The 27963-nt window shown below is 32.2% G+C and overlaps 1 protein-coding gene across 1 annotated transcript in view; it reads left to right on the top strand.

Annotated features, from left to right (window-relative positions):
- The window catches only part of LOC133199383 (centrosomal protein 20-like), a 40744-nt gene extending 16272 nt beyond the window's left edge, over positions 1 to 24472 (top strand). Inside the window, exons 2-5 of the mRNA XM_061335188.1 lie at positions 20861 to 21058; positions 22576 to 22660; positions 23278 to 23387; positions 23570 to 24472. Of these exons, the coding sequence (XP_061191172.1) occupies positions 20861 to 21058; positions 22576 to 22660; positions 23278 to 23387; positions 23570 to 23613 (437 nt within the window). The 3' untranslated portion in view covers positions 23614 to 24472. The remainder of the gene's footprint in view (positions 1 to 20860; positions 21059 to 22575; positions 22661 to 23277; positions 23388 to 23569) is intronic.
- Positions 24473 to 27963: the final 3491 nt, after the last annotated feature.

The following is a 27963-nucleotide window of genomic DNA, read 5'->3' as shown; positions in this document are numbered from 1 at the left end:
TTGAATCTTGAAAACCAAGCAAATGTCTGTTCAGCAACCATGGTGTTGTAGCCCTCTGGAAGAACTGCATCTGAGTTGTACATCTCTTTGCACCTGGCTCGCTTATGATTCTGAAGGTGAAGTCTGTCTACTATCTTCTGGATATCTCTCCACATTGTGTTCATTGGTGGTGGAAAAGGAAGATCTTCTTTTGATGCTCTCAGAGAATCCAGCTGGCACATATTGTCATAGCAGAGGACATACTTCTTGATGGCATCTTCAAGTTCACTTGAAGGAATATCTTTGAATTCAAGATACAACAGCCGGATGACTTGCATGTATACCTGAGATGGGCTTTCAGACCTAAAAGTTGTTAAGATATTATATTAATAAAGGACAACATAGTAAACATAGAGTATTTGAATCTAGCAAATTCACTGCCATTGTTTATAAATGACATCAAAGGCAAAGGCTTTCTACGTTTAAAGCTAATCACTCATGTTGTATGTCTGGTTTGACTACTAACACAGAGCCCCCCCCCCCCCCAACTTCTACTCTAATCTGAGGATGCTTGCATATCAATATGATTGATTGTGGCCCTACTGTCCTAGAGATTTTTGAAAAGATATTTTCCATATATTCCCATATATAACTTTGACCCCTTATTGTTCCCCTCCCTTTCAATATATTGAAGCAGAACAGGTACATCTTAGACAAGGGAAGTGCTTAACCCACATTTGTTGTGAAGCTTCAAGTGCCATAAGTTTTGTATGAATGGGTCAATTAACTGACACAAAACTCAATCTTCATGTGATTAACACCATCATCAAGAGACATACCAAAAAATTAATTCATTATCTACATGCATAGAAAAAAATTTTGATTAATTTGACATTTTCGAAGTTTAAGGCCCATAACCTCTGTAAAATTATGTCAATGAACTCAAATCTCAAACATGATCTGTAAGTCGACAAAACCAAAAATTAACTCATTATCTGCAAGTATAGCAAAAAATGTCTGGAGCAGCCAGAATGACCCAGCCATTTCAAGACAGGGTATAAAAACAAAAATCAATTTGTGTAAAATTAACACCTACTTGAAAATTGGATCAAAGTAGGTTATGTGACCACCTCCTGTCACGCAGATAAAATGTCCTCTAGATCTCTGACGTAGGCGAGCCTTCTCTCCAGTGTCCTTGTTGCATTTGTTTCCATCACCCACATCAACCACAAATGCCTGTGCATTCATGTTGGACACAATTTCTTCAGTTCCTGAAATAAAAAGTCATAAACATTGTTTCACTTTCCCTGACTGAAGAGTTTTGGCAAAGATCAACACATCATAATATATTAACTTTCAAGTCCTTTTTGCCAAGTGTGTTTTAAATTATTTTTTGTGATAAAATCAAAGGACAATTACTACATGCATATACTAAAATTGTGTGTTTAACAGAGTTTGGTGTTCATTTTTTTTGTTCTTTCACTCAATTCAATGGAATATGAACATTTACAAACATATTAAAATACAATTTACATGGTAAAAAGATTATGAGTATGAAAATATACTAATGAAAATATACTAAGTAAAAAAAAAAGTGCTTGTATTAATTTATTTGTTATTATTTTTCTTTGATGGTTGATTTAAGATTTTTATTTAAAAAAAAAAAAAGCATCATATGTGGTAGAAATTTACATTATTTAGTATAATAATTCTTTGGAAAAAACTTTTCCAAAAGAAAAAAAAGGTAGATAAAAATGGATATTTCATTGCTTGGAGAAATTCCTTTCCCAGAGAGTCATTTGTGACATATTCTATAATGTCTATGATTATACCATCTGTTAATTTCTGTTGGAAGTCTATTATTAGATGTTCTAAATTTTGTTTATACAATGTATACATGTAATTCTTAAATCCTCTGTAAGTTTACTTAGGTACATTTCTCATCCAAAACATTCTTTAAAATTCCAATAAAAGGCATTTAGGTTAGTTTTCTATGCTTCTATGTCCATCTTGTAAAAATTTAATTTTCATTGTATCTCGACCAAAAGATTTTAGCAATAAAATACTACAAAATACTTGGTTTAAATCCAAATAATCATGACAGACCTCATGAGTTCAGAATACAATTATTCTGTCATGATCTAGGTTAAAACTAAATAATTTCAAAATGGATATGTAGATAAAAAAAAATAATTAAGATAAAAGATGATTTTGATTGACTGATTTTGATTTACCTTGATAGGTAAGTGCAGAAACTCCAGCCTGGTCTCTACCCCTTTCATCTTGTAGGTATAGTCTTTCAGCAAAAGCTGTTAATTTTTGGTCCACAGTCTGGATGTCTTTCTCACTTTTTGGTCTAGCTGTAAATATAGTAGAATGTTAGTTGCTTTGGTAAATGTTGAACATGAGTGTTTTTTTGGGGGGGGGGGGGACAGTTTCTAAATCTGAGTGGAGGTTAAAACTGACCCTCCAGTAACAATGTCAGTTATTTTGTCTATTTGAGGTCTGAAACAGTTTTAAGAATATATCTTGTGCACTTTAAACCCCATAAAATGGCCAGGTTTAAACATTCTGCAAAAATCGTTTTCTGCAAGAAGGGAGTTAAATGTTAAATTTTTTTCATGATAAATAACTCTGGAGGTTGATCTTGAATCTCACATAGTTTCAGTGCAAGTGTATGACACTTGGTTTTAGAGCATCATTTATTAATAATATTTAAACATTGTTATTTACATAGCATTCCTAAATCAGTCCTCACTCCCTACATATTTCCTACGAAATATAGTGACATATTTTACAGACTACAATTTTTTTTCTAAAAAAAAAAAAACAAAGCGGAAAAAATAAATTAAAAAAACCAAAACCAAAACAAAAACAAACAAAAAAAAAACTTGCCTGTGCACCCAATGTACTTCAGAAAATCCTCTTTCCCAGTTGGTACTCCATTTCTAGTAAGTAATGAGTAATGCTCCTCACAGAAGACTGATCCCACCTGTGGCTCATTGGTGCATACATTTGGAAATGAAAGCAATGGGAATCCTTCAACTTCCATTGGAACAGCAAACATGCAATGGCACATACAAACTTTCCAGCAAGAATCGATAACTCTAAGATTATCACAACCTACAATAAAAACACTTTCATTAACATTAAATAACACTTTGTAAATGAGCATACACTACAAGTAAGATGAGTTACTGTAAATATATTGTATTTGGCATGTACCATATTAGGCGGAAATTAATTTTTCAACAAGTTACCTTAATTTGATTTAGCCCTATCTGAATGTACTTATATGAACATGTTGATATAATGTATGATACACCAGACATTTAGCGATGTAATTGATTTAGCCATTCTGCTTTCCACTAAAATTGCTAAATAGAAAACACCACTAAATGTAATAAGTTTACAGTAACTACTAGTATAACATTAATTTTGTTGAAAAGACATGAATTTTATTCAAATTTGATCAATCAGTATGAGAAGAAGTCCACATAATCAATAATCTTGATTATGGCTGTTCACCATTAGTTATGAATGTAAATCTTTACACATGATTCAGAAGATATTTTTTTTTTCAAAACAAAACTTGCAAAATTGAGGAATTAAAGGACTAAAAAGGAAAGCTGTTATTCTCCAGATAACTAAAAGATAGAGTTTTAAAGATGATACTAAATAACATAATTTAAATAACTTATACAACTTCAACCTCATTTGCTAATAATTTAATAAACAGAATGGCAAAAGTCAGATCACTAGGCTATATACATTTTAAGGAGTGCTTGCAGAGCACTTACTTTAATAATCAGATTAAGGAAATAGTAAAGCCATACCTTTTTTTCTGCATTCATCAGTGCAATCCGGGTGAGGGTACAACTCTTGTTTTCTCATGATGTCCAGCTCTTTCATCACTGTTTCCCGGGTAGTTGAGGTGGTGATCTTGAATGTGTCAGTCATCTCCTTCTCTAGGAGCTCATTCCAAAGTTCTCCATTAAAGTAGGCAGATGACACACTCTTCCTGGTCATTGTCAGTGATAGTTGGTTTTCTGAAACTATTTTAAAAAAACAATTTTACTTGATTTCTAATATTTTGCCTGAAACAAGTGATACATTTTAATAGTACTAGTATGAGGATGTTCAATTTAATATGAACATTTGAAAATATTCTTTGATTAAGATGGAAAGTTACCAGAGGTTTCTTAAAATTATAACAAAGGAGTATATATATTATAATGCAAGTTAACAACATGAGAGAAAAGTAAGGCAAATGCCCCGCCACAAATTTTGATTTTTTGAAACTAAAATAAATTGTTGTATTTCTTTGAACTTGCAGTATTGTGAGAGCCCATTTTGGGATGGTATAATGTATTCTAGACATTTCCAACTTTTTTTTTTTGACACTTTAAATTAAAAAAGTTGCTGATGTTTATTATTTTTTTATTCATGTTTATTTCAACTTTCACATTTATATCAAATAAGCATATAGAGTATGCTGATGTCGCTGATGTTCAGTTTATCTTACTGACATATGTCATTTAATTTTAATTTCATTTGATTATGTGAAAGGGCATGACATACAAAAAAAGGCAGAATCTGTATCCTATGTCAGTAAGTTGATATAGACTTTTTCAATGGTTAAAATCATTAAAAAAGGGAAAAATTCAGCAACCAAGAAGTGTAGCCCCCCCCCCCCCCCCCAGCACTGTCATGAGCTTGCTTGGAATGACAGGAATTAAGCTGTTTATTTTGCTAGATTTACCTCCAGTGGGATCAGGTGGTTGTAAAACATCATCATCATCTGTTAGAGGAATGTTGAGGGCATTATCCTCTGCAGGAACTGAACTTTCTTGGACACCTTCAAAGATTGAATAGAAAGAATTCCATCTTTAGTCTCATGATATGCTATAGTGATGTATTTAAAGGTCACAAATCACAGTCATACTTTAACAATGTACCAGACACAAGGATTATTTTTCAAGATATTCTTCAATTTAAGTCAGAGTACTGTGTGCTGTTATTTTCTCTAAATTTAAGATGTGTATAGCATCATTATATGCATAATACTGTTGCAGTGGTCCTTCAAGTATTGGAATTCAGCCACTCTCTGATAAGAGAGATAACTCTTACCGAGATAAAATGTCTACCAGGTATTATCAATTAATTTCAATTGTAAAGTTAACATGGCGTAACTGTTGAATTTGCCCACAAGGTATGCTGGAATTGCTTTTATTTTAGTTAAAAATTAAATTTCTTATGGAATATCTAATACATGAAGCAAAATTTTATAATAGTTGACAAAAAGTTGAGGAACCATTATTGATTATACAGGAATAATTTACATAAATAAAATTCAGAACTATGTGCCTATGTCCTTAAAGCAAGAGGAACTTTTTTTTCACTTCTGTTAATGTATCCAGATCAATGGTAAAATAAGAATTAAATGAAAGGAAAAATTGTTATGAATAAATTCCAAATAAGAGTTACATATACTTACCAAACATAATCAGCCAAATCCTCATTTAATTCTACTTCTTTAGGTTTTGTTTGTTTGCTTGTTTATTTGTTTGTTTTTGCAAAAGGGAGGGGGGATAGTTGCTTTTCTTTTAACAAGTGAAGATATTTTTATATGAATTATAACCAAATCAAGTAATTTTCTGTTGCAGTAGATATCTTCACAAATTTTATACATGTATAAAAGTCAAATCACTTTGTCTCACCTTTGAAGTCTTTCATCCAGCTTGAGATATGATGACCCATGGAGAATTTCTCATTGAACACAGCATTATAAATCTCTGCAAATGCCTGATGGGAGACAAATGCATGGTTTCTGAAATCCAAATGAAAAATAAACATATATTTCAATGAATTTGGTAAGATAGCAAATAAATTGTAACAGTTAATTGTATTTATAATTTTTCAAAATTAAAGATTCTTTTCTTAAAACAAGCAAATTCAAAGATTAGTGGTCTCCTGCTTCCAGTGTCCTGGTGGTCAGGATGCAATTATTTATGACCTAATATCAATGTCTTTCAAATTGTTGTTTTTGTATCCTGTCTTGTTTGTCCATCATACAAAAAATATAAATTATCCATATGAATAAACAAAACTCAGAACTGTATCAAACTTCTTGATCAAAGTTTTAAGATCAAATATCATTATAATCCAAAAGGTCTTGGCAAGTATTAATGCACATATGAAAAAAAAATATGAAAGCCCCATCTTTTCTGGAGCAAAAGTTATGACCGATATTAAATTTTGTATGAGTTGGTTAGGGCTGGGTATATCAGCTAGGAAATTGGTATTGCGATATACTGCGATGTTTTTTTTACTGCATTATGTATGGCAATATTTTCATTGACCTTTTCTTAATTTATTGACCTCCATCTATAAGCAGAATATATATATATATATATATATTAGTTTTAACTATGATAAATACATTGTAACAAAAAAGATCTTGTTAATTATACTACAGTTTTGCAATGAAATGCAACCATACATCAGAAACACTCTCTCTGAAACAATTGAAAGAGCTTCTGACATCTTTAATTTCATATTTTACTTTAGAAATTCCAAGCCCAATAATTCTGCTAGTATATAGGTACTGAAAATCTGTATGACAATAAGGATATTTATCGTCAACGAACCACAATATACCAGAATATTGACATTATTGCACAGCCCTAAAGTTGGTGAAAATTCTAGGCCAAGGCTACGAGTTAAAAATGATAAACCTTTCTAAAAGGTGTTTTCATTGGTAATATACATGTAAAATATGAAAGCTCTACCTTCTCTCATTCAAAGTTATTATCAAATTAATGTTTTAAAAAAAATTAAAAACCACTGTTAAAATCTTTATAGAAATAGGTCAAACTTCAAAGTCAAGGTCACAGGGTCAAATTCATTGTATCATTGGAAAGGTCTTGCCCCAAGTAATGTACATGTGAAATATGAAAACCCCTCTCTTCTCATTCAAAAGTTATGACCAAGAATTATGTTTTTGTGACAGACGGACAGCTGGACGGATGTATGAGATTTAATGTCTCCTGGCTTGCTTTTACAAAAGTTGGGAACAAATATAAGGAATGGGACAGATCAAAATATTTTCTTACAATTCTAAAATTCCTTAAGGTTATTGTGAATACATTTGTACCTACCCTGCTTCACACATAAGTTCGTGTAGGTCCCTCTTGAAGAAAACTCTATTGCTGGCACCAATCAAATCTGTTTTCATCATATAAAAAGCTTTTCCCTCATTAGGTGGAACATATCCATCTAAATGGTGGTAAGTGCTGCAAATTTTACAGCGCAACATGCACTTGAGGCCAGGAAATGGACCTTGAAGGGTAAACACTGTCACGCAACTCTCCTGGCAAGGATACAACTCCTGGCTACCACAAACAGCACATTTCTCAACTTCTGGCATGTAGATCTTCAGCAGAGGATGGCCAGTTTGAATGGTGGCTTTCCACAAGGATTCTGTCAGGAATTCTTCTCTTTGAATTCTTAGGAAGTTCGCACACCTCCGAGTGGCTTTGATTACCATGTCCAAGGATTCATCGTCAATGTTCACCATCATGTTTGCCCTCACAATTGTTCTAATTCTCTCCACAGCATTGGGAAAGTTTGAAGGAATGTGATTTAACATTTTCCCCAAGAGACTAAGAAAACTATGTCCTAGCTTTGCACTGATAATGCTTAAAACATCTTCTTCACTCATGTCCTCTGACAGCAACAAATTGAATATATGTTTTGGAGTGCTTCGAAGGGTCTCTAACAGTTCTTCAAGACATTTTTTCTCCCTTTTTCCCTCTTCTTCTTCATGTATTCTGCTCTCAAGAAGAATGGATACTTTTGACAGAGGTGAAGATGAATCACGGCTACTTGTGTCCAATTTAATCTTCTTCTTTGCCGAGCATTTCACATCTCGCATTGTACGTCTACGTGGTGTAGATGGGCTTGCTGTTAAAAAATTATTGTTTATTATACTTTAATACTATTAAAATATGATACTGTTTGTAATGATTATCAGTAAACCGTAATAGCAATCATATTCCTGAGAGAAAAAAGAATTTCTCTCTCTCTTTCTATGTGTCTGGTCAATATAATTCATCTTTATGATATGAGAGATAACTTTTTAAGGAATTTATTCCAGGCAATCAAATGTATTGTTCGGTCTTTCCACAGATTGAGTATGAAACTATTGCATAGCTCAATCAATTTTTATTTTCTGTTGCCAATATTTTTGATAGCTACTTACATGTACATGTATAATAGTTTACCTAATAACACTGTTCCTTAAAACTGTTAAATGTGAGAAATTTCTGTTTCTCAAAATACAGTTTGTTTAATTGTGCCAGGAAGTTATCAGGTATCAGATGCAGTATTTTCAAAATTATTGTCTCTTAAAAATATTTGATGAAAGATAACTCCTGTAGATGGAAAGATAACTCTTGTAGGTGGATGCAGTAACAATGTGATATATTCTGATTTAAAGAGCAATGCTTCATTATGATTTCTAATATGAACATGATGAAATAATTATGTATGACAGTAAATATTAGTATCATATTTGAATTTTTAATTAAAAATAAAAAAAATTATTGATATATTGATCTATCTTTTAACTACCTCAAATTGGATTAGGCATAATATTCATTTCAAAAAAAGTAAGCAATGCTTCATACTTCAAAGTTTTTTTCATTTGAATATAATGCTATTGTTGTTGATGAAAATGAATGTTGGAAAAAAAAAAGGAAAGGGGTGAAATTAAGAGCAGAGGGATTTTTCACCTTAAATCAAATACAAAAAGCCAAACAGATGTAACTCTCTGAGATGGAAGTTATATTTAATCAATAAGGAAACCATTAACTGCACTCTATTTGAGAAAGAGAGAGAGAGAGAGTGTAAACTTTTAATTCTTTCATGAAAAGAAAGTGATCTTAAAAAGGACAACAACATTTTAAATGTTTTTTTTAAATATTAAGTTTCTACTAAAATAGTGTCAACCCTAAATGGTTCACTAAGCAAAAGTCTTAACTGTATGGTCATAGATTTTAGGAGATTCTTGGATAATTTATTGAACTGTACTGCTTCAGAAGGGCCACAAAGTTACCATTACATATAAGTTTCTTCTCATAAATTGTAAATACATGCAGTGTAGATATAAAAGTAATCCATGGTTGTATATTTACATCCATTTATTATGGCAAGCTTGCAATGGATCCACAATTGACTTAATTCGCAGCAGTAATCAAATTAAACAATTTAGTATAAAAGAACATCATTAGAACATAGATTATGTAATTTTAATGCCCCTGCAATAAAATGGGGGCATATATTGATATACTGTCATTCTGTCATCAACTTTCTTTTCATTAACTTGGCAAGATTGCACACATTCAACTCACATTCATAAGAATACTCAGGTTCAATTTGAATTTGGTTTTAGACAGAGTTTTCCCTCTTTCTCTTGCTACTTAGTTTTCAGTTTCCGCTCTCTAACTGCTGTATAAAGTTGGAATTGGATGTGCAGGTATTCTACCAGAAACTACAGGTCAATTAAGTTTCAATTTGGTCCTGGTCCGATGATTTTCGACAGTTATCCTCTTTAATTAAAAAAAAAAAGGAGAAATTTTCCATTTCAGCTCTCCAGCTTCGGTAGGGATGTACAGTATGTTACTATGTATAAGATTAAATTTGCATATATTCTCTCCAAAACCCACTTATTTCATATAGCTTTTGTATTATATACATTATTGTATCTTCATTTCCTATTACTTCTAGATATTTTGTCTGAAAATTGATTAATAGAAACAAGACAAGGACATACATGTACCGGCACTGATCTTTATTTTTGAGTTACTTCCCTTAAGAGCTATTAATTACGTATTATTCATAATGGTCAAGAAAGTCAGACTGGTTGATTGTTTCTATCATGTAATTGACTGAATTGATTGAAAGGTTGATTGTTTCTATCATGTAATTGACTGAATTGATTGAAACACATATTGTCATGAAAATATTGGCATGGATTTATTTTAATTTTTATTCATAGTTACATGTAATCAGATTTTGTGTAGGATACATAATAAAAATTTCAGTCCCTAAACTCCTTTGAATTAGGACTTAGGAAATAATATGTCTTTGGTGAGGACTGCAATATAGTCTCAAGTCACTTATTAAAACAGGAATATAATTTCAACATGCTATAAATTTAATTCAAGAGCATAGACAATCAATTTATAACAAATATTCTCATAAACATTTCGGAGAATCTAAGGCTATTTCAAAAGTGGGTACCAGATACCCACTTTTAACTCAAAGACCTTAGATTCTCCAAAAATCCTTTATGGGGTTAAATTTTTTATTTCTGAACCTATCTAAAGGTTATTTATATCATTTTCTTCGTCTTTTGGAGACAAGAAAGAATATGTAATCAGATTTGTTGTAGGGTATATAATAAAAATTTCAGCCCCTAAACTCCTTTTAATTTGGACTTAGAAAATTTTCAGTGCGCTATTTAAAGTGCTTTTTGGGGCTGTTTTCTCTAATTTTCAAGCAGTATAGACATACTTTATATCATTATTTTCATCTTACAGAGCAGAAAACAATGATACCAAAGATATTATCATATCTTAATTTAAAGGGAGGTTTAGCCCCTATTAGGAGTTTTCGGAGTGCGTTAAAAAATTTTAAGTCCAAATTTCAGAGTTTTGAGGGCATAAAATTCTTAAAAGATGTTATAAGATAAAATTGATTACACATTCTTTCTCGTCTCATTGAGACAAAGAAAATGATATAAAACACATGAGGATAGCTCTACAATTAAAAATGTCATCCCCAAAAAGGATTTATTTCAAAGTGGAAATTAGGGTCAGATGAAACTCCCAAAAATGAACAAGGTTTTTAGGGTTAAATGCTGCTTCCTTTATACAACCTAAGAATTAACTGATCTCAGTAGTCGGTCTGTCACATCTTTGCCTTTCCCAGCATATTAAGCATAAGTTCTATGGTAAATGATGACCTGTTGGCTCTTTCTCCCCTAAATACAATGTACAACAAAGCCATTACTACTTTTCGTTCAGATTATTCTACCCTCTTGGGGATGTACAAGTGCTTTTGTTTACCTCTGTAACATACTCTTTATTGGTTTTCATTGCTTAGAAAATTCTACATGCATGGGAGATCACGCTCGTGATCACTATTTCATAAGTGAAAAAAAAAAAATGTATTAAACCTTTTTTCTCCGGAAAGCCCTGACTTGCCAATGTCCTTAATCAAGTTATAGTGACCTAACTTTTAACCCAGCTTACACAATTAACCCAAGATGAATTCGTTGAAAAAGATTAATAATTCCAGGTAACGTCATCCTTTTGTCAGGTGTCTGTGGATTTATGACTGTCTTTGAACAACTTCCTCTAAGAACTTCTTTAATTAGAGTTCATTTGCTATATATCAGTTTTGGTGCATAAAGATGTCAATTCAGAAGTGTAAAAAGTAATACAGGAAGACGAACCTTACAAAAAAAAAAAAACAAAGAGAGGATGGATGCATCTAACTGTAAGAGTCATATACTCCAATTTTCAAGGAGGATCAATTTTGGTCAGCTTACCACAGTAGGACAAACAAACCATTTAAAATTAATGTATATACGCTATATGATTAAATAAAACTGACAAAATACTTGATTTCACTTGTTGAAAAAAAGGATTCACAAGAAAACCAATTCACCACCATCAAAGACAAGTAGTTAAGGTATCACTACTAGCTGACTGACCTATCAGTTCAATATAATTTGTATAAGTTTCAAACCATTGACGAAACAATGTAGTTACAATTAAATTGAAATTAATGTAATTTTTCTTAAAAGACGAACCCATAATTGATGGAATAAATATGGAAGTCAATGCAAGCCATAAACAAACTCAACCTATGATACTAGTACAGTACAATTTGTTTATTATCATAGTTTATTTGTCAAGCCAAAACTTTATAATAAGCAACTATTATAGTAACCATAGTCGGCAGAAATTCATGTCAGACGTCTGACATGAAACAATGTTTGTGTAAATCATTGGATGTACATGTATTATACATGTTATGTGATATGTAATTTCAGTTTTTTAGGTTGATTTGAAGTAAAAGTTAACTAACATATCATTTCACAATATTTACTTACTGTTTCAACTTTTTGTAATAAATAAATTCACTTAAATAAGCTTAATACAATGTAACTAACATGACTGCAGTAATAAGTAAATAAAAGATATATATAGAGAGAGTATTTCCACATACATATTTTTGTGATCAAGCAATATTCAAACTATAAACTACCAGGTACTCATTGACAATGTGAATTTTGTAAAACAATCATGGAGTCATATGAGACTGTGGCCCTTTACTCCTAAAATTTCAGGTTTAAGGCTGCTTGGCATATTGCATCTTAATTTTGCATACCCATGAACATTGACCCCCATGAATTAAAATGACTTAACAATATATGATAAGTCAAATTTCTTGAGCAAAATTTAAAGATAAAAACTTGATGTTTTCCAGTATGTGTCTTCACATGTAAGCCAGTTCTTTAAACTAGAACTCAAGTCTAATAAAAGAAATCACAAGTAATGAGGAAAAAAATATAAATGAATCAGAAATGATGCAGTGATGCCTTTGATCATGTACACAAAAATGATTAAAATTGTATTGAAAAGAATGCTGGACAAATATCACTGTCTTGAACTTTTCAGCGCCTATTTTCCTCCAAGTGATTATCATAGGGGCAGACTGTGGTCTTTGATTGTTTTATTTCAGTAAACAGACAAAAAATAGGCTTTCTCTGATGAGGCTAAAGAAATACTGTCTTTTCTTTTCCAACATTTAATACCATAATTAATCTTATACCATGTAAAACTTTAGTAAAATTTGCTCATATTTTGAATACTCAGTATACAATTATGATTTTGAATGTGAAACAGTTTAAATTTATTTCCAGGGATTTAGAAACTATAAGAAATTGCTCATGCTCATCTTAACTTTAATGTGTATATGTCTTTGGAAAAGAACAAGTTCAACTGACAAAACATACATTAGATATTCTTAAAATGGTATTATCTTTCCTTCTATTTCACATAAGGAGGACTACCGGTGAATAGAATCATATAAACTTAAACTTAATATAGTCACTAACTGTATTTCAAAACCCAGGTCGACTGTTAAAAGGGATCTTTGGTGTCATGGAGTTGGAATGCTTCAAAACATTTCCTTGGTATTGTAGTTTCATGGGCCTTGATTTATAATAATACTAAGTGAACAAAAAGGTATCCTTAGTTATTCTTAATAGCACCTTTCCATGTCAAGCCATTAGAGTACCAATTAAAGTGACATCCTTTTTTCCTTTAAAATAGACTTTTGCCACAAATAAAGCATGGGAATTTTAATTCCAAGACTGTTTGCCTTTTCCCCACTTTTTTATAATTTATTATCCCCCCCCCCTTTTTTTTAAACTGAAAACAGACCCCCACTCCCCACCCCATGAGACCCCCAACACACAAAACTGTGAAACTGTACTCAGCATGAATTAAATAAGTGAACATAATCACAGATTAAATATTAAATGTGATTGAGGTCTATAGTTTGAAATTGAAATGAGTGGTCATAGTTGTACATATGTGTCCCTTTACTCTGAAAAGGATGCAGAACATATATCCCAAAAAAGGGCACCGCAAAGAGGAACACCCCTCGCAAACCAGCATATCTATAAATCAAAACGGCATTAGATTCCATCCCAATGCATATTACATCACTTCCATTACGCACACAAGGACACTTCCATTACACACGCAAGGACAAACTAATTCAACCCCCGCCCCCCCCACGCACACACAAAAACGTTACTATATCCCTTCCAACTCTGTTGCGATGGGATAATTACCACTACCAGGGTATGAAATTTTTGGGACATGGCCACACATCATGCATAAGGTTGTCAATTTCACATATTTAAAGGAGGTCAAATACTGATGGAAAAACTAAGTGTTTATATATTATCTTCTATTGTAGGAATAGGAAGGAGATCATGCAGAGTCTTTAGAAATGAGGATTTTGTGAATAGTTGGGTTGCAAGTACATTATTAAAACACTACAAAGCCTGGATCATAGGTGGAATTGTACTTCTCAAACTCAAAGTTTATTTTCACCTATCAATACATCATATGTCCTGTAGTTTACAAGTATATAAGGCCCAAGATCCTTTAATAATTACATTCCATCCCTCACTGACACTGTACTACATTTTCGGAGGATCTGACTCCCTTGCCCATTCATTCATGCATGTCTCTACAACATCCCTGTTTTAAGGTATTCCATCCATGATTCTCTTTCACTAAATATCAGTCTCATAAAGAATACTCTGCCGTGTTCATCTTAAGCATTTTAGAGTAAAACGGCTAGGATTTACCTAAAGAATATTTTTAATACCAAGAGAAAGATTCTCAAAAATAGAAATACCTGATAGTTATTGATCAACAAAGATTGCAATGAGGTCTCCAAAGATAAGCTAATTTTCAAATATAAAAATTTAATAGTTACTAAGATTACAAATGCCCTGGTGAAAAAATGTATTTCATCATTATATAGGAATAATATTTAAGTAGAATTTTTTAAAAACAAATAGATATATATTTTTAAATTCATTTCTGATTGAATCAAGACAAAGGGAAATATAGCTCTTCAAGGACAGGTCAAAATAAAAAAAAGAAAAAAAGAGCAAATTCATTTCTTGCTTATAATTGTGATAAAATATTACTTAATGATTGTGCATTAATGTACTGAAAACAATTGAAATGTATCATAACTGATATTAATCAGGGGCCATTAATCAGTGACCACAACAAAGTAATTTCGGCATATTTATAAAGTTGAAGAGATATTGTAAATGACTGTTAAAGGTCCTTAAATATCTTCAACATAAATTCTAGATGTTGTGTTAGAAATTTCTGTTTGCAATCATTGTTGCCAGCTAGCAATAAAACTTTCAAAATAAATGCCAATTTTCTTAAAGCCTAAGAGAGTATTAAGTATGGGGAGAAAGAGTTGATGAATGTTAATTATACAAGCAATATTGGAGAAATGCTTTCTCCTCTATAAAAGCAAAATAAGAAATTTTTACAGATATAAGAATTATAGAGTATAATTGGGGCTATAAGATACTATTTCATTATCGGTGTACCAAATTTGAACCAAGATTTCCTGACCCTGAAGACTGCGTATTTCTTAACTGGGGATCAAATTTTCTTATATGGTTGCCAATACTGCGGAAAAAAAAATAACTGGATTTGGATTTACAGGCAGACTAGATTTTATACTTATGATCTTTTTGGTTATAAACTGAAAACACTGTATTATGTGTAATTCAGTTATTTTCAGTATTCACAAAAACTTATTCCTTATTCAGATAAGTATATATACAGTGGCTTTCCACAACATATTTATGACATTGGCTTATTGAATTATTGACTGATTTTTATATAAATATAATATTGTATTTCAAATTCAATTTTTGAAGCAAATGATTTATTTTTTATCAAAGCAACATTTTCTTCAGCACATTGTAGTTAAAAAAACTCAAGAATCATTCTTTTTGTATATTTTTGAAAATTTTGTTACCATGGAAACGTCAAATATAAGAATTTTTAAAAAAAACTTTAACATTTCAAAAAGCACAATATTTCCTTCATATTTGCCAAATTTTATGCAAATTGGTTGTCCAAATTTTAAGATATCTGCATTCAATGACCCCAATGTGCCAATTTTGTCAATATTCCAAAACAACTCAGTACTGAGATAACCACTCACTTAAAACATGTCAGGAAGCAAAGGGTTAATTTCTTCCTTTCTTTCTAGATCTTATATTTGCTAGTTTTGATGAGTTAAAATGCATGTAATGCATATAATGCACATTTCAATTCATAATGGAAAGACAACAATGGATAGGAAATGTTTAAAAATGTAAATTTGTCATAATTGACTTATTTAGTCTGAATTAGTCATATCAGGTATCATTGGAAGGATCTATGAAACTAAATACAGTACATACTCAGTCCATACCAGCTGAATCCCTATTAAAACCCCCATGTGGCCTCATTCTTCATGAGAAGGGCCTAGCTGATGCAGGGGACAACCATTTGATTTTGACTTTTTTGGAAGGTCAGAATATTTTCAGTTCTTCACAGGGCAGAATATATATATTTTTTTCCAGATAAGCAAGAACAGATTATTTATTTTCTCTTTAAAATAAAAAGCTTAGGGTTCACTTTATCCATGATATACCAATTAACTAACTAACTAACTAATGTCTCATTTTAAACATCAATTACAAGTAAATGTCAAGTAAATATAGTGCTTTTTAATATGAGAGATAAATTAATGGCACATTTTACCTGGGTGTGCCACCAAAAAAAAAAAAGATAGTTCAAAAAGATTGAGAATATTAACTTAATTTGTAGAAACAGTGATCAAATTAATACTAATGCTTGCAGTCAGCAGTGATAGCTAGAATTCCTGAATATACAGCTATCCTACAAATCAAAGGACAAGAGATATAAACAATTATTAAAAAAAATTCCATATTTTTCACACCTTTTACAGGTAAACAATACCTTAGATATTTTGCAAATATCATATCAGTATACTATACACGTAGGAAAATCCTTTGAAGTTTCCAAATATACACAAGGTAAATAACTATAGTCGCAGGTTAATTCCAAGTTCAAAGAGATTGTTGATTGTGTTACATATACACACAGGATTCAAGATGCAATTGGCACACCTATTGATCTGATAATTTCCCTAATATACAATGATCTTACAAATTCTTTGATGTATTTGAGCTACAAACTGAAATAAAAAAAATCAGTCAGGTTAAGTTTTTAATTTCTATTCAAGATTTGTCAGAAGTGCAGGGATAAAAAAGAGTTCAGAGCCAATAGTACAGTATAAGCTTCAAACATAACCGAGAATTTTATTTCTTAACATTTGGGGAACTAAGTGATATATTTATCATTATAAAACCAAAATAATGGAACCATTTCCCTTTATTTCAAAGGCAGATACATGAGGACTTATCCTTGAAGATTATCATGAACATATGTTTGAAAAAATATTTTTTTATATTCATCACTAAAAATCTTATGGATATATTATGCTGACTTTGTTTAGGACTTGACTTTTTGTGTCAAACGAAGTCAGCACACCCATGTACACATGGTACAGCTTCACTGGAAACTTTCATATGCCTTTAATCCGTAATTGAAATAATGAATATATTAAATATATATTTCTATATACAACACCCTAGATAAAATGAATATTTAATAAGGTTATGATTATCACATACAACAAGTAGAACTTTATTAATGATAACTGTTCTACAATTGACTTGTTCAATTAATAATCACATAACAATGTCTATACACTTATGCTTGTAACAAATGTTAATTTCCAGGAACAGAAATCTTAATTCTTCATTGAAACAGTTAGTAGTTCACTATCAGAGTTTAAAAGTACATGCTTATTACAATTTACATGTAAGGAGTGGAATGTTTCTTTTTTCTTTTTAAATAAACTGTATAAATGTGTTTCTTAATTGTTACATCTAGTTTGTATTTTGTTCTGGGTTTTTTTTTTGTTTAGGTTGTTTGTTTACTGCACTTTCTTTTTAGCTTTTCAGGATAACCTATCCTTCAGAAGGGGGGGGGTGTAAGTAGGCATTCAGTTTAAAACAATTGGTAAATATATAAATCCATAACTTTTTAGTGATATGGTAAATTAACATACATAAGGAATTCATAATTGTTTTGGGGTCTTAATTAGTATGCAATTAGTACAAGTATTATAGTTTGGCAACTTAAACATGTTAAATTGGCCTGTTTTTACCTGAAATCAACAGACATCAGAAGAAAAGATGGCTATAAAGAATTCATAATAGCTTTTGGTATATATGAGTTTAACAAGTTTATACCTGAAATCACCATACATCCAAACAAATGGTGGATAAAGAATTCATAATTGTTTAGGAGTCTTAAAATTATTCAAACATAAGTTTAACAAAGTTTAAGTGGCTTGTTTTTAACTGAAAATGATCATACGTCCAAACAAATGAATTCTTCTTGGTTTTTGGGTCTTAAAATTATGCGATTATTAATTTTTAACAAGTTTGAACAGTCTGATTTTAACTGAAATTCCCAACCCATAAATAAAAAAAATGTTTATTCATTTATCCCTCTTTACTATAAACTATTTACAACTGCATCAATTGATATGAAAATCTAAGAAGAATGTAATAATACATGATAATCTCCATATCTTAAAAGTTAAGAAAAAATACTGAAAAACAAACTTACCCATCTTGAGGTAAATCTCATTCCAAAATCAAGAACAGTTCACAAAACAGCTGCAATTTCTGACACAGTATTGGTATCTGATTGCTTTCTCAGAGTGGCTGCGAATACTGCAGGTGGTTAAGGCATTTGATTGGATGCCTGGATTTTGTTACCTGTAATACCTTCTCCATGACTGGACTAACCTCACAAACTTGAGGTATACACACAAAATGTAGATGAGAGTTTGAGACACAGGTACTCAAAGAAGTATCAACAATTATTACCCTTTAATATCTTTTCTTATTTAAAAGTTTCACTAAAAATTTATAATTAGATTTAATTGATAAATCTAATTAGAGACTTAAAATATTTTATACTATTTCGAAAAGGTTCCAATCACATTTCATTCATAAAGCTGATATCAGGTTAAAGAACTCATTGTAACCACACAGTGAAAATTGTGCACCATAAAATCTTATTTTTTAACCACAGTGTAACTGCTGTAACCACTGTAACCATTGTAACCAGCAAAAAGTGAAAATTGTACCATAAAGTCCCCATTTTTAACCACTGTAACCATTGTAACCATTGTAACCATTAAATAACTGAGGAAATGCTACTCAGTTACAGGCTTTTGTAACCCTTGTTACTGGTTACAAATGAACATACTTGAAAGTCAGGGCTAATTTCTTGCCATATATGAACTTACGAAGTCCTTAAATTTGCTGATGTCGTATATAATTCGATAGAGAATAGTTCTGCATACATGATATACAGATTTTTTTCTCCCTAGCCACTGATGCTAGTAATTATAAAATTAGAAACCTATGATCCAACGGGAAAAATTTTCGATAGACACGATTTTAGCAAGAGTTATTTCCCGTTGGCTGCCATGTATTGGAGGTTAACATGCCCAGATTCCTAAATTATTCAACCAATTTAAAAATTATCATACTGGACATTTAGATATAGCCTAGATAACACTATTTTTCTAACGAATATGCGTTTGTTAAAGCCTCTTTTAATGCAGAATTTTTGTATGTTTTTATGGTGCCACCATTTGGGTGAGCACAACTGTTACCACAAGAAACCTTGACGTAGCTTACTCTTTAAATTTTGGCCACTTCAATCTTCATGCATGTATGTTGCTTTTCCGTAACTGAGTATAAATAGGCCCTTTGCAATTTTGCAACGAAAGGCATTGTAGAGTAAATGCAAATCATGCAATCATTTTTTGGTTCATTTAAGCTCTCTGCAAGAATGTAAATCTTAGTACATGATTACTGTGGGACTGTTTATTCGCTATAATTGCATGGAATCCTGGTAGCGAAGGAATTCTGGGAAGGTTGCACAGGGAAATTTGCCTGACGAGTATACGTTTTCATTCCAAATTTTTTTGTTCTTACACATTTGTCTATTGAGCTCGCTGCACTTGCTAATATGATCCTTCATATTTCTGCCATACATGTTTAAAATTGGTTGCTCAAAAAGGAAAATTCACTGGTTTGACCTCAAAGATGTTGGCCAAGGGAAATAACTCAACGGGAAAATATGTCATACAAAAATTATTTATAAAGAATTAAAATTCAGTTTTGACGCGCTTGACAAAACAAGCTACATACATGTGCCAAATCAGTGCCAGAAGTTCGGCATATTTATGTTTAAGAACATGCTAGTGAAATGCATGGTATTTATATGTGCATATCAAACGTCATAAACATTTGCTCGCATGAGACTTTCTATGCATATAAACCATATTTGTACTCATTGTCAAAATTTATAAAAATCCTCAAACAAACATAAACTACCGGTATATTTTTAACTCCATTCACACAGTCAAAAAAACAAAAAATGCATGTACAACCAAACCTTGTTATCTCTTGAACTCAGTGGGACCGAGAAAAAAATTCGAGATATCCAGGGTAAAATACTTAAAAAATAAGGGGTTGGAACTTCCAAATTACTGTGACATCCATGGTATTCGAGATATGAGTGTTGGAGATACCAAAGTTCAACTGTATATGGAATATTAAAAAGTGACAAATATTAAATATTAACGATAATATCTTTTCATTAAATTTGCATGAGATCAGATATATCTAAAAGAGAACATTTGATTTATTTATGTTTGTCTTCAGTGTAGAATTTTCAACAAAAATGAACAGAAAAAAATCTTATGTATTTTAATAGAACAAATGCAACAACAAAAAAATGTCAATCCAGCAGTCAATTTTTTTTGTAGAAACAGGTACGCATGTCCTTGGTATTCATGTTAATATGTAGTATTAAATACATGTACCTATATCTACATATTTTACCTGATTGAAAGAGTACATGTACTATTTTAAATGAATAGTTATTTCAGTTGAAAGCTAGTTACATACATAGATATTCAGACAATTTTATTATATAATTTTTAACCAGGATAAAGATATCAGGTCATAGTTAAATCAATGTAGACTGAATGGTTATACAGATATAAATATTTTGTTTTGCAGTAATCAAAGAAACTCTTGAGAACCGAGGTGCACTTGGTCAGATAAAGGCCAGGATCAGGGCAGAAGTTTTCAGTGCTTTAGATGACCAGAGTGAAGTGAAACCACCTCTTAGTAATGAAAATATGATCATCAATGAACTAATCAGAGAGTATTTAAACTTCAACAAGTACAAGTATTCCTCTTCTGTGTTGGTTGCAGGTAAGTTCCTGAAATGTGGGAATGTGAAAATCAGCAGAAAAAGTGATGGGAAAAGTTTTAAATACTTTATCAGTTTTTTTCTCTTTGGGGAGTCTAACTCTGATCGACCAGTCTGCATAGGTGTTGTTTAGAGCTGCAGCAATTTTTCTCTCAGGAATACCACGACATAAAAATTCATGACATCACTTTTTAACTGTATAGCTAGGCAGGTTTGTTCACCATATGCAGATAGCTAATTTGATAAATATTGAGATTGTGGTCTTGACTGTGGTATTTTTTAGCTTTATTTTACATTTTGAGTCTTTCCTTCTCTAGATTTTACCTATGACATTTACTAGTTTTGAACTTAGTTGGTGCATTTAGAGGTAGATATGTATGGAAAGAAAAATGGGACAGTCAAGCATATTCTTTGGCTTGATAGCTGAGCTATAGATCACATTTGAAGAATTGAAGAAGCCAAGACTAAAATCATTGTCTTGTCCTTCATAATTTTTCTCTACAGTTATGAATTTGGCAGTCATGCAGGTTCATTTACATGTCTCTGTAGCTTATTCAATAGCATGCTTATATGTCTATATAGATCAGGGTACATGTATTCATATCCTAAATGGTCTGTCACATTTTCTCTTTTCCTGTAACACATAGGACCATTATCAGGATATCTGAGTTGGTATTGCAACTGTCTAGAGTTTTGAGCTGCTAGGGAATATGGCTAGAGAGTTTTGATTTGCTAGAGCACCTGTTTAGAATTCTGAGTTGTTAAAGCACCTTTCTAGAGTTCTGATTTGCTAGAGCACCTGTTTAGAGTTCTGATTTGCTAGAGCACCTGTTCTGAGTTCTGATTTGCTAGAGGACCCGTGTAGAGTTCTAAGTTCTAGAGCACCTGTTTAGAGTTCTGATTTGCTAGAACACCTGTTCTGAGTTCTGATTTGCGGGAACACCTGTTCTGAGTTCTGATTTGCTAGAGCACCTGTTTAGAGTTCTGATTTGCTAGAGCATCTGTTTTGAGTTCTGATTTGCTAAAGCACATGTTTAGAGTTCTGAGTTGCTAGAACACGTTTAGAGTTCTAAGTTGCTAGAGCACATGTTTAGAGTTCTGATTTGCTAAAGCACATGTTTAGAGTTCTAAGTTGCTAGAGCACCTTTTAGAGTTCTGATTTGCGAGAGCACCTGTCCAGATTTAACCGGCGGAAGAGGTTTTTTTGGGCTTTAACTAGTTCTGATCTGTTACATTTTCTTCCTTTGACAAACAATATACATGTATTTCCTTTTCACTTCTGATTCAGTAGGCAGATAAAATGTTTATATTGATATATGAACAATTTGCACACATTTCCAGGTCTTAAGAATAAAAAAAAATTATTGGTAGCTACAAAGCAGTGCTTCTTTTCTGCCTCCTTTGTTTCAGTTAACTTAATATTGAACATGGTTTAAAAGATATTAAGATTTTTGTTTTGATTATTAGCAACACTACAACTGTATTTTCTACTGTATTAAAATATTTCATTTCAAAACAGAGTCTGGACAGCCTACAACACCATTAGACAGAGAATTTTTGTCAAAAGAACTAAATATCAAGGAAGATTACCGGTCAAAGTCAGTGTGAGTATATTTACTGGTCATTAACAGGTGTCTGGTGTAACAGAAACAAAGTTTGTATAAGTATGAATTATTACACCATATTGTACATCAAACATGAATAAAAAGTAGAGTGGACTTGAGATGTCATGCTTTCATTACATAAAAAATTTCCTTTCAGATGTTTAGGTATTCAAAGAGTAGAGTTTGTGAAATTGCATCCATTTTTAATCTCATAGAAAAACGGTGTATTTTAGTACATTCAACTTAGAATTTTAAATATGAAAGCAACCATCAATCTGTAGTAAATTTCTATAATACCAAATTTAAACTTTTAAAGTTTGGAAAAGAGGTGTGCTCTTTTCCAAATACAGAAAAAAGCATATAATATTGGCATAATAATATTGGCATATAATAGGTGACATTTTCATAAAATGGAAAATATGATACAAATTATGACTTCATAAAAAATGGCTAGAAATTATCATTTTAAAAAGATTCATTGTCTAAATGAAGTCCAATTAATATTTTAAACATTGTCCATAAAATTAAACCAACAATATTGTAAGATTTTACGGGTTGAAGAAGTGTAGATGTTGCTTTTGTTGACACTGTATTAGTTATATTTCTTGCTACTGCAGACCTCTTTTGTATGGTATTATATCGAACTACCTTAAGGACAACCGACCCACATCACCGTCCAGACAAAGACCACATGGAGCATTCCTTCAGCAACTAGAGAGTGAAATGGGTGAGATTATTTGTATTACATGTATTATATAAAGAGAAGCTGCTGGCTAATGAGTAAAAAAGTATGTTTTAAAATCTTTAAAAGAGTTACTGTATTATCTAAATAGGATTCCAGTGTGTGTATTTTAATTTGGTTTAAAAGAAGAAACACTGCAGTAAAAAAAAATTGTGTCTTCATTCCAGAAAATGAACAACAACCCTTTGTTGTAATGGGTGGGAAAAGGTGATACTGACTGTATAGTAAAATAATGACTGATACAGCCTACTCCTGTTGGATATTATCTTACAGCATAGTGATGACATGTGTACTGATATTAGAGAAGTGAGTTGTAGATATATGAAGATTGTGAAAATAATGTGATGATATATAGAGATTTAACATGTACATGTTAATAGATATGTGAGTTATAAATCAGGTTTAGAGATTTAAGTGAGATATAATATGTACATTTAAATTATTAGATATGTGAATTATAAATCAGATTTAGAGATTTAAGTGAGATGTAATATGTACATAGATATGTGTGTTATAAATCAGGTTTAGAGATTTAAGTTAGTGGAAATGTATAGAGAACTCTGAAGGTGAGAATATAGGAGATAATACAGATAAGAGATTGGGAAATGAGATGTGAGCCAATTCGAGTGTTGATTTAAGCCTGTACAGAGATGTGAGATAGATAACTGAGATGTGAGTGGTAATATAAGCCTGTACAGGGATGTGAGATAGATAACTGAGATATGAGTGGTGATATAAGCCTGTACAGGGATGTGAGATAGATAACTGAGATATGAGTGGTGATATAAGCCTGTACAGAGATGTGAGATAGATAAATGAGATGTGAGTGGTGATATAAGCATGTACATGGATGTGAGATAGATAAGTGAAATACTAGTATGAGTGGTAAGCTTGTGAAGAGATGTGAAATATTATAAAGGTGTTGCATATAAAACTGATAGAATTAATATCAGACTATTGGTGCTGAGAATTTCAGGAAAATCCAACTGCTAAAATGTTTCTGGGAAATAAAAGCTGCTTTTGTACCTATAAGCTCTTCTGAGACAAGGGTTCAAAGAGCTAATGCTATGGCCATTTGTGGGATGTGTGTCAACTTTTTGGAATATGGGCTATATCTCAAGAACCCCTCGGCCAATTCTTTTCAATTTTGTCACTGAGTATCCTAGGTTAAGGACTCTTATTTATACTAAAAATAGTGATGTGACCCTTAAACAAGGGGAATTAATTAGGGAAATAAAAACAAAAGTAGTGGTTGCTAAAGAATTTAGAAGCACTAGGCAGATTTTCACCAGACTTTTACATAAAGATGAAGATATGTTGTAGATTAAAAATTGTCCCAGGCATCATCCTGTGTTCAAAAGGCCTGGTCTCAAGGTCACTTGACCAAAAATTATGTTTTGTTAAAACTTTGATATTTCTACCACTATAAGGACTAAGATCATCAGATCTTGTCAGTTGAAGCATCTTATGACTTCATGTCATGTTGACTCAAAAGTAGATCATGGCACTTTTTGAATTTTGCAGGTATTCATTTTTAGTTTGCTTTTGATGCATATCATGCACACTTTGAAGCCTATGATTATCAAAATTGTCAGTTTGTGCTTCACGGGGCCTTGTCACCTGGCCAAGTTTCTGAATTTTATGGCTAACCATTTTCAAAACAATAAAGGTCATTATTGTACCCCACGCAACAAGTTGCTGGGGGAATAATATTTTTGACCCATCCGTTAGCCAGTCCGTCAGTTTTTTGTTTTTGTTTTTGTTTTTTTTTTTTTTTTTGCCAGCGCAACTCCTCTTAAATCGCTGCACAGAAATTCGTCAAACTTTGCATATATTTAGGACACAGTGTGTAGATGTGCATATTGCCATGAAATTCCGATTCCATTATTTTTCTGGGAATTTCGGCACTTTTCAACTTAGATTTTTGGCCATATCTGGAATATAGAGATGAACAGTTTGTAAGCACAACTCCTCTTAAACCGCAGCACAGAATTTCGTCAAACTTTGCTGTTATTTAGGACACAGTGTGTAGTTGTGCATATTGCCAAGAAATTCCGATTCCATTATTTATCTGGGAATTTCGACACTTTTCAACTTAGATTTTTGGTCATATCTTGAATATAGAGATAATGAGTTTGTCAGCGCAACTCCTCTTAAACCGCTGCACAGAATTTCATCAAACTTTGCAGATATTTAGGTCACAGTGTGTAGATTTGCATATTACCAGGAAATTCCGATTCCTTTTTTTCTGGGAATTTCGTCACTTTTCAACATATGTTTTTGGCCATATCTTTAATATAGAGATGAACAGTTTGTCAGCGTAATTCCTCTTTAAACCGCTGCACAGAATTTTGTCAAACTTTGCAGATTTTTAGGACACAGTGTGTAGTTGTGCATATTGCCAGGAAATCCCGATTCCGTTATTTTTCTTGGAATTTCGGCACTTTTCAACTTAGATTTTTGGCTGTAAAATGTATGGAGATAACGAACAGTATACAAGCTCAGCATTCCATTAAACAATACAAAATACGAGCAGAGCAAACACGGACCTCCAAAACATCAGAGGTGGGATCAGGTGCCATGGAGGAGTGAGCATCCCCTGCCGACCTGTCACACCCGCCGTGTGCTCCTTGTCATGATCGGGAATTAACGGAAAAATCCGTCGACAATTCAGTGTGTAAATAATGGCCTAACAATTAGTATGAAAAACGTCAGTCAGCATTTGACTCAATGATAAATTGTATTTGCTGACAAGGTATTGTATCGACCATAGAACTTACGAAATGATGACTTTAAACGAGACTGCTGATATTCTTGTTTCATCAACTTGTTTGTCAATAATTAACCTTGTTTTAGAAATTGTACATACGTAGAGCATGCTCTTGTGTATCGAATCAACTGAGAGATATAAACCCCGTATGCAGGTGATGAAGGAATATTGTTGCATAAGTAAGGGAAGTTGACGATTGAAAAGTTAAAAGTCATCACGTTTATCATAAAGCTTGGTAGTTAGATTACCATTAACGTCTTTTTCAAGTTGATATATCTTGAGTCCTTAGAGTGTGTATACCAAAAGGTAGGTCACAATGACTTAATTTTGGAATTTCTTTGCTGTTTTAAATATTTCAGTTTCTAATTGGCTTAGAATCATCAAACTTCGTCAACCATTCACGGTAGCTCAGTCGGTAGAGCGCTCGCTCCGTGATCGGGAGGTCGTGAGTTCGAATCTCGGCCGCGACTGACCTACGTCGATAAAAAATGGGTAGCAACTGTTCCTTCGCCATGCGCTCGGCACTTTGAAGTGAAAGTTGCGGGTCCTTCGGACGAGACCTTAAAAATCGAGGCCCCATGTCACGGCAGGCGTTGGCACGATAAAGATCCTTCACTGCTCAATGGCCCTGAGTGCCGAATAAAGGTCAAAATTTGAAGCCCTTCACCAGCATATGGTGACGTCTCTATATGAGTGAAAAATTCTCGAATGGGACGTAAAACAACATACAATCAATCAATCAAACTTCGTCAGTTGATGCATCTTGGGTCCTTGGAATATGTCAACTAAAAAGAAGGTCACATTGACCTTCTTTTGGAATTTTTAGGCAATACCTAAATTTGTCAAATAATAAGAGGCTAAGAATCATCAAACTTAGTCAGATGATGTATCTTGAGTTCTCGCTCGGAGTGTGTAAACTAAAAAGTAGGTCACAGTGACCTAATTTTTAAATTCCATGGCTATATTTAAATATTTTAGATGTAAATAGACATTGAATCTAAAAACTTTGACCTGTTGATGCATTTTTGGTCCTCTGAATGTATCAACTTGGAAATAGGTCACATTGACTTACTTTTGGAATTTTGAGGCAATACCTAAATAAATAATTAGAGGCTTAGAATCATCAAACTTAGTCAGTTGATGCATCTTGGGATCTTGGAGTATGTTAACCAAAAAGTAGGTCATGGTGACCTAATTTTGGAACCTCACAGCTATATATAAATATTTCAGATAATAAGAGGTTTAGAATCAATCTCTTTCGCTTAATGCATCTTTGGTCCTTCGAGTTTTTAAACCAAAAAGTAGGTTACTGTAAACTACATTGGAATTTCATGGCTATCTTTGAACATTTCCGATAATAATGTGCTGAGAATCATCAAACTTTGTCAGATGATACATCATGGGTCCTCAGAGTGTGTCAACTAAAAAGTAGGTCATATGACCTACTTTTGGAATGTCAGAGCTTTATCTGAATACATGTATTTCAAATTAAAAAGAGTCTTAGAATCATCAAACTTTGTCAGTTGACGCATCTTGGTTCTCAGAGTATGTTAACATATAGTAGGACACTATGACCTAATTTTGGAATTCCATGGCTGTATCTAAATATTTCAAATAATTGGAGGCTTAGAATCAAAACATTTTTGGTTGATGTTGGGTCCTTGGAATATTTCGACTAAAACGTTGGTCACTGTGATCTATTTTTGGAATTTCGCACTTTTATCTAAATATTAAGAATAATAATAATAGGATGCTTAAATTCATCAAAGTTGTCAGTTGAAGCATCCTAGG

This window comes from Saccostrea echinata, unplaced genomic scaffold, assembly GCF_033153115.1.
Source record: "Saccostrea echinata isolate AGI-Se365-2 ecotype Australia unplaced genomic scaffold, CSIRO_AGI_Sech_v1 ptg000034l, whole genome shotgun sequence".
In the NCBI taxonomy this organism is placed as follows: Eukaryota; Metazoa; Mollusca; class Bivalvia; order Ostreida; family Ostreidae; genus Saccostrea; species Saccostrea echinata.
This window is presented reverse-complemented; position numbering and strand designations above follow the sequence as displayed.